This window comes from Rhinatrema bivittatum, chromosome 12 (genome assembly GCF_901001135.1).
Source record: "Rhinatrema bivittatum chromosome 12, aRhiBiv1.1, whole genome shotgun sequence".
NCBI lineage: Eukaryota > Metazoa > Chordata > Amphibia > Gymnophiona > Rhinatrematidae > Rhinatrema > Rhinatrema bivittatum.
Genome location: NC_042626.1, coordinates 13,076,906 through 13,093,583, shown reverse-complemented (window position 1 = coordinate 13,093,583; position 16,678 = coordinate 13,076,906). Strand labels below are relative to the sequence as shown.

At 45.7% G+C, this 16,678-nt stretch overlaps 2 protein-coding genes across 3 annotated transcripts in view; one reads left to right on the top strand and one right to left on the bottom strand.

Moving 5' to 3' along the window:
- SLC26A8 (solute carrier family 26 member 8) overlaps window positions 1-10,030 on the bottom strand; it is a 95,101-nt gene extending 85,071 nt beyond the window's left edge. The window contains exon 1 of the mRNA XM_029572773.1: window positions 9,898-10,030. The gene's annotated coding sequence lies outside the window, so the exon portion shown is untranslated. The remainder of the gene's footprint in view (window positions 1-9,897) is intronic.
- A 273-nt stretch (window positions 10,031-10,303) lies between these two features.
- The window catches only part of MAPK14 (mitogen-activated protein kinase 14), a 57,792-nt gene continuing 51,417 nt past the window's right edge, over window positions 10,304-16,678 (top strand). For both annotated transcript variants that reach the window (XM_029572785.1, XM_029572784.1), the window contains exon 1: window positions 10,304-10,452. In XM_029572785.1, the coding sequence (XP_029428645.1) occupies window positions 10,337-10,452 (116 nt within the window). In that variant the 5' untranslated portion in view covers window positions 10,304-10,336. The remainder of the gene's footprint in view (window positions 10,453-16,678) is intronic.

The window sequence follows — 16,678 nt, the reverse complement described above, 5'->3', positions numbered from 1 at the left end:
CCCCCCCGTAGTGACGTCATCCATTTCCACTTTAAAAGGTCTTTGTTTGCTAACCTCTAACAAGTTAGCAAGGAACTCCAACAGGATTTGCTTCGGCAGTCCACGCTACTTGCAACAAAAATTCGAGTCAGCCAGGGGAATCCTTCTCCACTGCTCAGCCTTTTCAAACTTACCAGGAGTACCCACTTCACGGGGGCTCCGCTCTCTCTTCTTGATTTCAGATTGCCAAGACGGGATCCGGTACTCGCTCCTCGAAGGCCTTCGTTCCTGAAGACTCCTTATTGCCTGGAAGCGTTCGCGGACGTGAACACAGTGAGTTCTATTGTACATAGGAATCGGTACTCACTCCACGAGGGCCTACATTCCTATAGCTCTGAAGACTCCATTCCGTCCAAGACGTTATTGCAGGTAAGGAGATCGAGAGTTACATTGGCAAGATTACAGATAGGAACCGGTACTCGTTCCACAAGGGCCCATGTTCCTAGAATCCTTTACGGACTCTCTTCTACTCTAGTAGCCATTTCACATACAGCTATTGTGAGTTCTTATTACAGACTGTTTGGAACCAGTGCTCGCCTACGGCTCCTGTTCCTGAATGTACTGAAGACTCTCTGTGGCATAGAGACCATTGCAGACATCTACTATTGTGAGCGTACCATCTTGTATCCAGTATACCCTGTCTACTCACTACTTCTAGTCTCTCTCTCTACAACTCAGCAACCCAGAGATTATATTCCAGTATCAGGACTTCAGCCTTGCTGAACACATCGACTCACTACTGCCACCACTGGTGGTCCAGCTTCCAGTTTAATAAAGAACTATTTGTGTTATTTCATATTCTAGTCTAGCCGATAGTTCCTCTCAGGATCTCCTGGGGACGCTGACATCTGCCATCGGCCCAGGGATTCACCATTTCCTCCTAGAGGTCATTCCTTACACTACTGTCACTCTGTGGGAGCCAACCACTACATTGACAACCACTCGCATTGCGGGCTGTCCTACACGTCCGGGAAACTACAAAGCCTAGGTTCCACAGGGGGAGTAACCCTAGGCATCACTTCACCAGCATCCCCACTCACCTTGCCTGTTACCCTTGTCATCGGAGGACATGAAGTTGTTCCACCACTTCTTGCAAGATAAAGTCTCCACCGGCCCCAGAATCTACTAAAGCCAGAGTGGTAAATTTATGTCCATGACAGAGCCGCGCTCGGCAGACCATGTGACGTGTCTGGGCCGGCTTGGGCGGCAAATACCCGGACCGGTCCAACATCGTGAGTCTACCGCTGTATGCACGCCATAGCTAGGTGGCGCTCTTCATCTACAATGTCTTCTTGGATTACAAATTGAGAAAATTACTACATTCTACCTACTTGGAAGTCGTGCTAAAGGAATACAGCACTGTTGATTCCGAAGTAGAAGCCATCTCTACCTCTCAATTTTGTGTTGATCCACTCAGAGGTCATGCTGGAGGTTTACAGCACTGCTGATTCTGAAGTAAGAAGACATCCCTAGCTAACAGTATTTCGATTGGCCTACTCAGAAGTCATGCTGGGGTTACAGCACTGTTTGATTCGAAAGAAGAAGATATCTCTATTTCATCAACTTTACTTAAGGATTACTCGGAAGTCATGTCATAACCTATGGCACTGGTTGATTCCGAGGAAAGAAGAAGTTGTTTCTACTTATCAACTTCATTGGATCATTTGGAAGTCGTGCTGGGGTTTACAGCACTGTTGATTCCGAGGATGAAGATTTATCCATCCATCAGCCTGTTCGTTTTGCTGGTATTATCAACATCTCTCTTCCAGCATTCTGGGGAAGAGCTACATTTGAAGTGGATATTGGACCATTTCTACATCACCACTTCCACTGAAGCCTCAGTGATCTTCACAGCAGCCCTCTCATTGCGGCGGTCCGTGACCGGGGCCAAAGACTCACCCCGAGGCGTTGGGCCGCCTCCGGGGATTCCACAGAGGCAGGCAGGCCTCTTTTGTAATGCCTTTGCGGCCCCTGCCGCTGCTGGGCCCGGCCGCTTGTGTTCCTTCTCGGCCGGGCTGACTCCTCCCCCTTTGGTCTCCCTAGAGCCGCACACGCGGCAGAGACATTGCATTTAAAGGGGCCACGACAGGAAATTGTCGTGGCTCCTCCCTATGAACTCCACCTTCTGGGTTGCTATTTGAGGCAAAGTCTGTTCCTCAGACCTTGCCTTGGCTTCTTGGCTTTTAGTTGGTGGTTCCGGTGCTCCGAGTTCCCATCTTCTCAGTTCCTGGTTCTGCTTCTCTCCCAGTTGGTTGGAATTCTTCAGGCTTTGACCCTTGGACCGGCTTCCGACCATTCTTCAGGCTTTGACCCTAGGACCGGCTTCCAACCATTCTTCAGGTTTTGACCCTTGGACCGGCTGCCGACCATTCTTCAGGTTTTGACCCTTGGACCGGCTTCCGACCATTCTTCAGGTTTTGACCCTTGGACCAGCTGCCGACCATTCTTCAGGCTTTGACCCTTGGACCGGCTTCCAACCATTCTTCAGGCTTTGACCCTTGGACCGGCTTCCGACCATTCTTAGAGCTTCGGCTCCTGGACTGACTTTCGACCTGCTGGAGGAGCCAGCTATCTGGACTACACGACCTGCAGGAGGCGCCTGCATCCAGTTCTCTTCTCTGTCTTCAAGGGTCCACCTGAGTCCTGCCTCGCCTTCCGACGGTAGGGACCCAAGAGGGGTTACCCTCTTAGGTAGTGTGATAATAAAAAAAACTGTTCACAGTAGCGTCAACTCTCCTTGGACCAAGGGTCCACCTTCAGATGCATACCACCAGGGTTGACGAAACTTCTTGGTGCCTTAAATGTTTTTGGTACCGGAAGTTTTCAAACCCCCATGAGTGTCATTGCGGGTATGACACAGGCCTCCTTCTCATGGCATCTGGCACAGGTCTTGAAGACCATGATGAAGCAGATGAGGAAGTACATCGTGTATCCTACAGATCTAGTGGAGCTGCAACCGATCCGCAGTGGGTTCATGGGTATTGCAGGGATGCCTAACGTGTTGGGTGCTATAGACTGCACCCATATTGCGTTTACCCCCAGGTCGGAGGAAGAGAGTTAATTCCGTAATCGCAAGCACTTCCATTCAATGAATGTTCAAGTCGTTTGTGATGCACACCTTCGGATTCTAAATGTGCGAAGTATCCTGGGAGCTGCCATGACGCTTACATTCTGGCACATTCATCTATGGGGACCCATTTCCCAGAGGGGAAGTCCGGTAAAGGCTGGCTACTTGGTAAGTGACATCGGCTACAGCCTGGGATTCTAAATCTGGGATGTTCTGTATACAATATGTGTGCATTTATATATGTGATGTGTTTAAGATGTTAAGCGCTGTAAAGTTGTTTTTGATGCATTCCTGATTATTCCCCCTATAGGTGATGGCGGCCATGGCTGTAAGCCCTGGTTGCTAACTCCACTCCAGACTCCATGCACTGAGGCAGAAAAATGCTACAATGAGGCTCATGGCAGCACCAGAAACGTTATCGATCGGATTTTTGGAGTTCTGAAAGGACGATTCCGATGTCTGGATCACTCTGGGGGAGCCCTGCAGTACAGTGTAGAAAAGGTGGCGAAGATCATTGTTGCCTGCTGCATGCTACACAACATTTGTCAGCGATTTGGTGTGCATGCAGAGGTCGCAGAAAACTTGCCGCCAGATCCGGCTGTGGAACCGGCAGCTGAGGCGGATCACACCACAAAGGGGAATGATGTCCGACGAAGGATCATCGAATCTTATTTCTCGTGTAAGTTCTTAACTGTTATACATTCATTTCTCCATACTGATGTGGCTCTTTTATTGTAGTACATAGCTCTGCAAAATTCGAGATATAATTGTTTTATGACTGTACAGTATGCTTAATCTTGTGTTGTGTTTCTTTCAGGAGCTGTGATACATCCATCAAACCATTTCCCAGCAAGCAGAGAAGTTGATTTAAAATAACAAATAATAGTGAAACAAATAAAATTTAGTTGGAATTTTCCCTTGTCTTCTCTGTGTTTTCCATTGCATCATTTATAGTTCTTGAAGTATAAAATCAATAAATTGTGTTCCCATTTAATCCTCAATAAACTGCTTCCTTTCCTTTTATTATAGCTTCTTACGTTATGTTATTTCGGCGTCCATTATGCTCAATGAACCAGCGGAGACATGGACGCCTCTACGGACGCCGGGAGAAGGACGCCGCACCAGGCCTTCTTCTGGCGTCTACAATTAGGCGTCCCTGCGGTTCCACAGGTCCATCGCAGACATGGATGCCTGTATGGATGCCGGGTGAAGGACGCCGCGAGGCCTTCTTCCGGCTTCTACAATTAGGTGTCCCTGCGGATCCGCGGGTCCATCACCTGTACAGACACTGGGAGAAGGACACAGGACGCTTGCACATGGAACGCCACGCCCGGATGGCCATTTTATTTATGCTACCCTGACTTCCAAGATGCCGCGTGGGTGGCTTCCCAATTTTACGGAGGGGGATGTCCGGCTCCTGGCATCTCTAATTGTTGATGATGAAGCCCACCTGTACTTCCGCCCTGGGCGCCCACGGGACCAGGACCGGGCCGACGAGGCCTGGCGGGCGCTCAGGGTGCAATTCAACGCCCAGTTGTCCTACCCGAGGGAGGTAAGTTCATAGGCCTAAGTTGTGGTTGGCCAAGGTCTGGTTTATGTTGCTTGTAAGGAATGACACAGCTTATACTTCTAGCTAGCAGGAAAAAAAACAAGTTAAATTAAATTTAGTATTTTGGTGTTGTTTTGTATTGCTGGGGGTCAGAAAAGAAAAACTGACACTTGACTTGTTTGGTTAGAATTGTTTTTTGCCTCAAAAGCAAAGTAAAAGTTTAATATCAACTTGTGTTTCCTATTTGTGTTTTATTCTCGCCAGGTTGAGGCATTGAAAAAGCGGGCGAGGCAGATACGATGGGAGGAGCCTGAATACCTGCGGGCCCTAAGGGCCCACCGCAGAGTAGAGGAAGGTATGTGCTGTTAGCAATTGAAATGTCATGGTTATCATGCAAGTGGCAAGGTCTTCTTTAATAATGGCTATAAGAAATTTATCATTTCTACCATTCTGGATCTTTGCATGCGCAGCTGTGACACTTTTTCTATTTCTGTTTTCAGAGACCACCTCGGAGGGTTCATCGAGCTCCGAATCCACTCCTCCAGCAGAACAGCAAGGTGAGCCTTTAATAGTATTGGCCTTGTAAAAGTATATGGATGTTTTATGCCATGTGGCACGCCGCTCACATTTGCATTTTTAAATGTCATGCTTACGTTAATGCTAGAGGTGAGAGTTTTGTTTAAAAATGGCTATAAGCAAGTTATCCTTCCTACCGTTCTGGATGTTTGCATGCGCGGCAGCAGTAATGCTTTCGCTTTTTCTCTTTTCAGACACATCGGCAGAGGAGGAAGGCGAGGAGCCACCCCCAGTTGTTGAGCTACCCCCCATCTCTTCTGCCCCACCAGCCATGGGAGACGAGGAGGACATCGTCATTGACGTTGTCAACCCAGTCTCTCTGGAGCGTCCAGGTGCAGGTCGATGGCCGGAGGCCAGCGCAGCAGCCGGGGAAGGGTCCTCAACCCTTGAAGGACGCCTGGATGCTGTGCTGGCTCTCCAGGTACGGTTGATCCGCAGCTCGGATGTCCAGGAGGGACTGGCAGTACAGGCGGTGACCATCCTGCACGACCTGCGCCATGGCCAGCGGGAGATCATAGAGCTCCTGCGCACAATGGCAGGAGCACAATCCCTGCTCGTCATGGCGTGGGATCCTGCGGGACGGGCACCGTCTGATCAATGTCAATGATGATGATCCTCCTCTTCCCCCATGGCAAGGTCCCTTCCCTTTCTTTCCCCATCCCATTATACAAAATTTTTTTTTTTTCATAAATAATTTATGTAGTTAAAATATATATATATTTTTTGAATGTTAAAATTGTACGAGTTTCATTTAACCAATTTACTTTGAATACTTATTGAATGAAACTATTGTGTATTGTGAGGAGTGGCATGCCACATAAAAAAGAAACATCAGTTTATGGACAAAAAAATTTTTATTTAAAAATTATTGCTTATTGGAACGAAAAGCTGAGGCGACATCTCTAATGGCACCGATCAATTCTGTCATCATTTCCTTCATCAAAATCGAATGAGAAGCCAGTGCAACATTGATGTCGGCTCAGATCAACCTCATTTCCTGGAGCATCAAGTCATTGTGTTGATCCTGTTGAGAGGTGATTCCATTCATAAACTGCTCGCTTAGGCCGTCAATTCTGAATAATGCCTGTTCCAGGTCCGGTGATACTGAGGCCATTTCCTGTGCCGGTGGAGCAGCAGCCTATAGCGGAGATGGTTCTGACGCTAGAAATGGTTCCATGGCGACAGATGCCTCAGGTTGTGTTACAAATGGTTCCAGGGGTGCAGATGCCTCAGGTTGTTGGCTCTCAGGAGACACATCGAACAGATTAAGCGTGACCACTTCCTCTGTGGAAACATGTTGGCTGGGGGAGTCCGCGTTCGACATGAGGAATACAAATTCGTCAGGCGTGGGAATGGATTTGTCGCTAATTACGTCACCATCGTTCACTCGATCTGTGGAGAAAGATGGAGAAAGAGGTTGCAGTTAGAGTTGTCAGTTTTCCCCTCATGAACCCAAAAGTCAAAATGCAATGCAAACAAGATATATGTTTATGCATACCTCGACTTGCTCCTGTGTCAGCGCCGAACTGTGTGTACACGCCGCCGATGACCTCTGGCCTCATAGTACTGAGAACCAGCTCCTCCACAGGTGTCAACACCCTCCACCGGTCCTCTTTGCTGCCACATCAATTTTGGCAGCCTTTTTTTTCACCTCTTTTCTAGTGTTGCGCCACCGGTGCTGTACCTGTTTTACGTCCCTAGGCGTGACAGAAAGGGAGCTCACATCCTGTGCGATCTTCTCCCAAATCCGTTTCTTCGTGGAGCCTGAAATCTTGGACTGGAAGAGAACTTTACATTTGTCACAGACAGCACGGCACAGTAACTCTTTTTCTTCATCCGTGAAGAGAGCGTTACAGGTTCGCTTTTTGGACGGCTGGCTAGAACTTGTGTCTTCCAGCTGTTGATGTTCACTGTACCCTGCCTCGACTTGCGCAATAGAACGTTTTCCAGCCATCATAATGCCTGAATGGGAAAAAAAAAGAAGAAAAGGGATTAATGAATGTAGAGACAACATGATGGAAATAGACAAAAGCAGAATAAATGAAAAAAACTGTGAACCAGAAACAAGAGGGGCCTATGAACAGCATCAAGCAAGAGCGTGAACTAGTGCCTTCCAGCGGTTGCCAATCTCTGGACTCTGCCTCTACCCGTGCAATGGAATGTTTTCCTGGCATGATTGTCTGAATAGGAGAAAAAACTGGAGGAAAGGGATTAATGAATGGAGAGATAATCAAGAACAGAATGATCCCGAAGGAAGAGGCGCACATGCAGGGCATACAGTAAAGACTCAAAATCAGCAAAACAGAAGAGGAGCACATATGGAAAGCAAACAGCAAAGAGTCAAAATCAGCAAAACCATAAAATGACCCCAAAGGAAGAGGAGCACATGGAGAGCACACATCAAAGAGTCAAATCAGCAAAATGAAAGAAAAATGACACAATGGACAGCCTCTTTCAGACCAAAGGACATCAGTCTGAAAGAGGCGGGAACGTCCATGTCGTAGGCCCCGCTACCGATCCTTTCCGGACGCTCAGGGCAGCGGCCATGGACGTTGGAAGGTAGCGGGGCCTCTGACCATAGATGTCCAGAAAGAGACAGGAATGTCCATGGCGTGGTCTGAGGCAGGCCTCGCTACCTTCCACCGTCCATGTCCGCTGCCTTGAACTTCTGGAAAGGATCGGTAACAGGGCCTTTGATCATGGACGTCCGGGTTGCGAGGCCTGCCTCCGACCACGCCATGGACGTTGGTCGGAAAGAGACGGGAACGTCCATGGTCGAAGGCCCCCGCTACCTTGCAACGTCCATGGCCTTGAGCGCCCGGATGTGGAAGGTAACGGGGCTTCCGATCATGGACATCTGGAAAGAGGCGGGAACGTCCATGGCGTGGTCTGAGGCAGGCCTCGCAACCTTCCAATGTCCATGGCCGCCCTGAGCACCCGGACGTCCATGATCGGAGGCCCTGCTCCCTTCCAACGTCCATGGCAGCCGCCTTGAGTGCCCAGACGTGGAAGGTAGCGGGGCCTCCGATCATGGACGTCCGGAAAGAGGCGGGAACGTCCATGGCGTGGTCTGAGGCAGGCCTTGCTACCTTCCAACTTCCATGGTCGCCCTTAGCACCCGGACATCCATGGTCGGAGGCCCCGCTCCCTTCCAACGTCCATGGCAGCTGCCTAGAGTGCCTGAACGTGAAAAGTAGCAGGGCCTCCGATCATGGACATCCGAGTGCTCAAGGCAGTGGTCTCTGAGCGTACATGACTCCCAGTGTCCATGCGGTGTCCAAGCGTCTATTAGTATGCCTCTTACCTGCTGAAAGTGTTACCGATCTTCCGAAAGATATCCAAAGGTACCGCTGTAACCGCTCTGTCCTGGCCCGAACCAAATACAAAGGACTTTCTTACTTGGCGATGCGACTCATATACACGTCCAAGGTAGGATTATGACGTGGCGATGATGTCACAAAGAGGGAACAACGGGATAAGTTTCCAGATTGATGAAAACAGTTGGAATTCGTTACATTTTTGTAACATTTTAAAATGACATTTCCCGTTAAATTGAAATGACATGTATGGTATGGAAGCAGCGCACCCTGGATACTGTATAGGAGTTCTATAACGTCCTATACAGTAAAATGGATAGCGAGCGCCTACCGCGCGATAGACACGCCTTTGGCGCGGCTTGGATTTGCGTCTAATTTGAATACTGAATAGAGCGGATTGTGAACCAAAATGTGCACGCGGAAAATGAGCGGGCGCTGGACACCGCCACACTTTATTTTACGCGTCGGTAGTGTATCGGCCTGAATGTCAGCAATATTTCATTTTATTCACTGCTTTAATACTGTGCACATCTACAACCCATGTAAAACAGTAAGGAAGCAACATCAAGAAAGTATACTCGGTGAAATGAGACAATGTATGTTACTGATGTCATTGTTGGTAAAAATTACTCATCCCAACTTAACTGAATTCTATATAACGCTATGCAAAATACTGAGAAAAAGAAAATATGTTTGTGCCTGACTGTATACTTATGCCTTCCACAAGAGACATGATTTCAACCTGAGTCGGTAGCGGGTCTTCCCATGTTTGATGTTCTTAGAAGAGCAAGACTACGGATTTGTTAATGAATATTATAAATCAATACCGCAGTCATTCATGAGGCAATCATTTTGGAAACAATATCTGTTTACAAAAAAAAAACAAACCAAAATACTATCTTTTCTTATACTGAGAATGTAGTCCTGTGATAGCGGGAATTGGGCTCTTAATGTTACCGCAAATTTATGACATTTCTGCAGCGACCCCGGTAGCCCAGCTCCAACTGTCACACGGGGCTAGTGAACTGAACCGCAGGCCCGCACTTTAATGAGCAGACAAAAGAGGAGGGCGTTTTAACAAATCGCGGCGTTCTATCATAATTCCCAGCACTGAGCCCGGACCCCCGCAGCCCCTGATGTTCTGCTTCCAGGACTAAGGGAGCAAGGCACCCGCAGAGCCGCTTGGGCGCTCGCGGCTCATCTCGCGAGAAGAGAGCCGCCCCGTACCCCCCTCGGCAGCGAGGGAAGGGAGGGCCGGAGAGCTCGCGAGACTGTCCGAGCCGTCACCCGCCCGTCGGCAGTGTCAGTGAGCGCTGGCTGGGTTAGGGAGGAAAGCTTAGAGTCGTTACCTCGGTCTTGCTCGTTTATTTTTCTCTCTCTCTTTTTCGGATTTTTCTTTTTGCGGTGTCCGCACCGTGGGCGCTGAGGGGAGCGACTGCGGCGGGGAGCGCGAAGGCAGGATCCAACGGAACTTTCTGTGCGCGAGGCACCGCAAAGCCCCGCAACAACCTTCCCCCTCCCCCCTCCCTTCCCCCTTTACCACAAACAGGCTCTCGCGCGCAGGGGGTCCTCGCGCTGCAGGGAGCGCGAGGAGCCCGGCCGCGTGCAGGGGAGGGGGGGTGGAGGGGTCAGCGTGCACGTACGTGACCCCCAGGTAGAGGGCTTTGCGGTGCAGAAAGGGCCCTTCTGCTTCCTCTGCTCGCTCCGGTCGCCTCCTGCCTTGGGGAAAGAGGAAGGGAGGTGGGGGGAACGGAGGGGTTGCGAGGCGGTGACGGTGCCTCCGGGAAGATGTCGCAGGAGAGGCCGACGTTTTATCGCCAGGACCTGAGCAAGACCATCTGGGAGGTGCCGCAGAGGTACCAGAACCTGTCGCCTGTGGGCTCGGGGGCCTACGGCTCCGTCTGGTGAGTGAAGGGGAACCCCCCACCCCTATTTCCCATGGCAAGGGCGCAGCGGGCTGAGGCTCGCTCGCTTCCTGCATCCTGGGGGCATTGGAAGTCTCCCCGGTTTGTACGTTCGGTAAGGAGTCTCCTGAAGTGGAGCCGAGACCTCCGGTCTGCTGCAGATCTTCCAGGCCCCTTCAGCCTTCAATGACATTACCTTTCAGTATGTGGCTCATGATGACATTTGTGCCAGGGGAAAACACCGTCATTCTAGAGCAGTAGTTTTTAACTTTGGGGGGGTCATGGATCTCTTTGAGACTCTGTTGAAAGTTATGGATTCCCTCCCCAGAAAAATGTACATACGCCCTCATTTTTTTTGTGCCCTCTTCGTGGACTCCATGGAGCTCATGTTGTAGAGAATAGAAGACATGAAGTGTCCAGATACCTCAACGGTGTAATTTAATGCACAAGAAACACAACTTTCAGTGGAAAGGAAGATATAGAACGAGATTATAGTATGAGGCTCAAAGGTGTAAACTCAGTAGTAATGTCAGAAAAGTTTGCTTCATGGAAAGGGTGTTGGCTAGGTAGAACTGTCTTCCGGGGGAGGTAGTGAAGACAAATTAGCAAAAGAATATGACAGTCTGGGATAAGCATGTAGGATTTTTAGTAGTCAAAGGGAAGCCAGAGATCAATTGGTGTGCTATGCCATTGCATCAGGAATGAAACTGGTCAGAGTAACTCGTCGTCCTTGTTGCCTCTTTCTGTTTCTCATTTGAACTTGAAAGGTTTGCCACCGTCCTCCCCTGGATTCATAGCTTTTGCAAAAATAAAATTATATCCAATCCACTTTCCCCAATAAACCAATGCTAGAATAACTCCATTTCTGTTCATTGAGTCCTGTTTGCTTAAAAATATGGTGAAAGCCTGAAAGGAGGTTACTTTTCTTTCTGGAGATGGTCACAAGTTTTATTACACAGAGTACTTAAAATTCAGGAAAGCAAAAAATAAAATGCAGAGAAGGGGGGGGGGGGGGGGGGGGGGGGGGGGGAAGCAGCAATGACAAGAGGGAGAAAGTGAGAAAAAAGTAAGGAAATCGTTTTCCCTGGCTCCTAACAATTTTTGGTTGGTGCATAAGTTTTCTAATTGTATTTCCACCTCTGCTGCATATGCTTGTTTAGTTTAGTTTAATAATTTGTTATACTGACTTTCCAAACAAAAATCAAGGCAGTTTACAAAACTAAAACATAATATAATAAAATCATCTCAACAGTAACACAGTCCACAAATCATTGTAAAGACAAAAACCGAAAAACATCAACACATCACAAAATAATATATAGGGCAAAATAAAAAAAAAAAACTGTTGCACGAAACTTGTTAACATTGACTGGGGCTCTGTTCATTTAAAAGTACATGCATAATTTGGTTTTGTGGGTACTTACATTATTAATATTTTTTTATATACCGACATTCGATCTGAGATATCACATCGGTTTACATTCAGGTACTGTAGGTATTTCCCTATCCCCAGACCTGAGCAGCTGTATTCTGGTGTGTGGAGACAGTGTGTAGTCAGCTGATACGTGCATATATTTTATTTTAAAAAGTGTACATGCACAAGTTATGCACTTTGTGAGTGAATCTCTGTATATGCCTGAAAAATTTCAGTGCAAACTTCTGTGCATATGCTTGCTTTGAAAATCTTCAGTAAAATTTGAGTATACAATATGGAGAGTTATAAAATTACCCTCCTTGTTGTGACATATTAACCCCATGGGAAGCAGATGTGACAATGTATAAAGTGAGTTGAGTTTATCTGAATCTTTCATGGTAAAGGAATTGTGCTGTTTAGGAGGATTGAAATGATCTCTGGGAAATCTGTCTAATATTAGTCATATGTTTTGGTGAATTGATTTAATGATTCATCATAGAACTAATTATTTATTGTGAATGCATTGGATTGAGGGTGGCTCATTCCTTAATGTTTAACAGCAATTAGTTTGGACATTTTTTTTATTAATTTTCTGATGGACATTTTTCAGTAACATTTTCTTGCATCCATTCAATCTGTATTGTCATATTGTGCAAAAATGTACATTTTTAAAAGTGCAGGGAATGATTTGCTATTGAGCTAAATGAGTATAATGTTACAATCAAATGCAGAGAATCTCAGCATTGAAACAAATATGGTTTGGTTTAGGTATAATATACAGTCTGAGTGCAGATTGATTATCACAACTCTGTAGTCTGTCACAAAATACAAATTGTTAAAGGAAAGCAGATGGTACAAGTAATACTTTTATTCTGCTAAAATGGTGCAAACTTTAAAGACTAAGGTACCTCCCTTCTGTCCCCAGCTGCTAGGTTTTGAACAAGTGTGTTATTCTCTAGTAGCAAAAAGGTAAGGCTTGTCACAATATTTTCAAAGGTTATGTTGCATAATTGGTCACTGTTCAAGATTTTAAAGTGATGTCCAGGTAATGCACCCAGTATTATGTTGGATTGTAAATTACCAGTTATGAAAAAACAATGTATAGTCATATCTACAGTGAAATGCTTAACTGAGTTGGACCCTGTTTAGAGGTTAGAGAAAATGTTTTTTTTGGATTGTATATTTTATCAAAAATGCTTGAGTATTTTTGCACAAAGTTGACTGTAATTATTTTCCCGAGAAAATAGCATGAATGCTCAGTTTAATGACTTTCCTGATTTTCAGATGCTTGGTTTAATTATGTAGTTTAGTTGTTGAACAGTTTTAGCAGTTATTTCTTTGTAGTACTGTGGTTCAGGGTTCTTCTAATCTGCATGGGGAAAATCACAGTATCACATAAAGTATTCATGCTGCCCATAAGTCAAATGCTGAATGCTCAGAGCTCCCCTTACAGGGGAACAATGCTTATGGAAAGTCCCCTTGTAAAGTGTCAAAGTACAAAAGAGACTTTTCCGGACTGAAGTGCTGATTTAAAAAAAAAAAAAAAAAAAAGGAAAAACTACTGCATATATACAGCTCAGAATCATTGCCTGCATTTTTCTCATACTGTACTTGTCCATAAAATATGAAATACACAGTGTTCAGCCAAAACTTGTTTTAGTGCATATAAAAACCCATTCAGTATGTGTGTATTCAATTTAGTGAGCATTAAAAAAACAAGTGCACACTAATTAAACAAAACAAATTGCAGCACGTTGTTTATTGGGCACAAGGTACAACACATTAGATGCTTACTAGACACCAAAACCAAAAAAGGAATACACTTTCTAAAAAATATAACTACAAAGAAAGGAGGAAGTGGATATTTCTTCTCCTTAAGAATATTGACGGAGGCCCGCATGTTAATGGATATCAAGCCTCTTCTGACTTGAACTGTGTAAACACATTCACTCATGCCAGTCAGAGACCTACATTGGAATAGAATTCCTGGTATGCATAGAATTGCCTATAATTCAGCACTGCAAATGCAATGGTGTGTGTTGTGTGTGTGTGTATATAGTGCCCTTTCTTGTCTCACTGGTTTCCAATCTGGTTCTTGGGGACCACCCAGCCAGTTATTTATTATTATTATTATTTAGCATTTTTCTATACCGACTTTCCAATAACAGAATTATTGATCAGTTCGGTTTACATTCTCAACAATAACAATGACAAGTAAATGTCTTACAATGAACAGGTCGAATTAACTTGGGTTAAGATATATGGGGTTAATAACATAATTAAAAGGTACGGTGCCTAATGTAGTCTAGCTAAACAGGTGGTATTATAATGTTGTTAGATAATTAGACTGCCAAAGAATATGTGATTTCTAGAGGTCTATATAGTTCTCTAGCGTGTTCCCACGGAGGGGATCATTGGCAGGGATATTCCGCAAGTTGATGTTAAGGGAAAGCTTGGTTTCCCTTAACATGGTTTCAAGATATTCACAGTGAATGTACATAAGACATGTGCATGCACTGTCTGTGTTGTCTGCACATATTTATAATGAATATGTGTGAGAGAGATCCTGAAAACCGGACGGAGTGGGGGGTGTCCCTGAGGATTGGGTCGAGACTCGCTTAGTGTATGTAACTCCTTAAAGTCACAGCATGAATTTTCTGTTCTGAAGTTACACATTAGCTAAATCATTACTTTGGAGACCTTGCAGTTTTAGGCAGACTGCCTTCAGATTGGACTGGCTTTCTGTTGTATGCCTCTGCATATCTAAACAGTCAGCAGATGGAAGTTAGTCTGTGCTGCCTTTTTTTTTTTTTTTTTTTTTTAATTTTAACCATAAGGTTAGTTTGGATAAGGAAGGGCTTTTTGGTTTTGTGTTTTGTTTTTTTTTCAAAGCAGCACTGTCTCCTCATAGCAAATGAGATAAGTCATACAAAAGTAAAACTGTAGGGGCTGCTGTTTCAAAAAGAGGGTGGCCAAAGCTACCTTGATTTACAGGATATAAGTATTGTAATAAATAATAAAGGGAAAAGTCAGATCAACTGAGATCTGCAGGGCTTCCTAAACTTGTCTTGGGAAACACACAGCTAGTTGGGTTTTCAGGATATCCATAATGAATATGCATGAGAGATTTGCATATGCTGTTTGAGATAATTTTGCATACCTTGGAATCAGAAAATAGAAATCTCTCTCATGCGTATTCATTGTGGATATTCATAAAACCCAACTGCTTGTGGGGGTCAGCAGGATAGGTTTGTGTATAGCGTTATAACTGGAAGTAATTTGGACAGACGAGGTAAACCTTGTCTGCTGTCTGTGCAGTATAAAAGGTTACTCTTTTATTAGGAGCTGTGAAAAAGGTGTGAGGACATGGGTATTTTTTTCTCCTTGCTAGTAACTATGCCCAACGATCTGGTGGTTAAGGATATATGGTAGATAAGGAATGGAGAGGCTGGGGGTATATCAACCATTTGCTCAGTTCTGTATTAATTCAGGAATAACAATCGGGCCGATACAGTAAATCCTGCGGGAGAGCCGGCGCTCAGAGGCGAGCGCCGGCTCTCCCAATGCACGCCCAGGCCACTCTCCTGGGCGCACAGTCAAGTATTTAAATGAGAGCCTGCGGTAAAAAGAGGCGCTAGGGACACTAGCGCGTCCCTAGCACCTCCTTTTTGACAGGAGTAGCGGCTGTCAGCGGGTTAGACAGCCGACGCTCAATTTTTCCGGCGTCGGTTCTCGAGCCCGCTGACAGCCACGGGTTCGGAAAACGGACGCCGGCATAATTTTTTTTAATTTTTGGGGCCTCCGACTTAATATCGCTGTGATGTTAAGGCGGAGGGTGTACAGAAAAGCAGTTTTTTCTGCTTTTCTGTACACTTTCCCGGTGCTAGCAGAAATTAACGCCTGCCTTTGGGCAGGCGTTAATTTCTGAAAGTAAATTGTGTGGCTTGGTTGCACATTTTGCTTTCTGGATTGTGCAGGAATAACTAATAGGGCCATCAACATGCATTTGCATGATGCGGGCGCTATTAGTTTCGGGGGGGGGGGTGTGGTAGCGTCAAACACGGGCTAACGGTGCGCTCCGCCGGAGCACTGTACTGTATGGGCCTGATTTTATTGAGTTGGGCTGTAGGGGTGGTTTTAGCCCAGCAGTTTCTTCCTGCTTAATTGGGACTGTGGTTCCTTGATCTTTCATTCTGTGGATTCCCTTCTTCTCCCACCTCCCATTTGTAACCCTTTATTATCTAATTTTAGTCATTACAACAACATTCTCTAGGAGCACTTTCTGGGAATGGGTTTATTGTTCGCATATCTTGACAGGAGTGAACCTCATTCATAGCATAAGGCAGCAGCCATGGTTCCTTCTAGAAACCAGAAGAAATGTGACCTTTAGCCAGCCAGGTGTTTTGATAAAAAAAAGACTGGTTTTGCAGGAGATGTTACCACCACAGTTTTTGTGCTTTATCCACAGCTGGTTTTAGGCACTGATGCTTTAAATATAAACTTTTCATTTACAGTCACAGGGTAAAGCCTCATATGCTTTACTTACATTTTTCAGTTTGTTAGTATGACACCAGCTCATGTTTATGGGAACAGTTAGCAGAATAGTAACCTGATTTAGCTTAGAGCTAGAACAAATTGGCTGACCAGGAGAGACTCCCCAAACTTTTAAATACTTTTTTTTTTCTACACAGGAATGAAGGAATGACAGAAAATTCAGAAATAGGAGGAAATTGTAAATATTATTTTTGAAATGATTCACTAGGTTAAAGCAATTTATAGTACTGCTACACCTTTTACAGTTCCAAAGGTCTC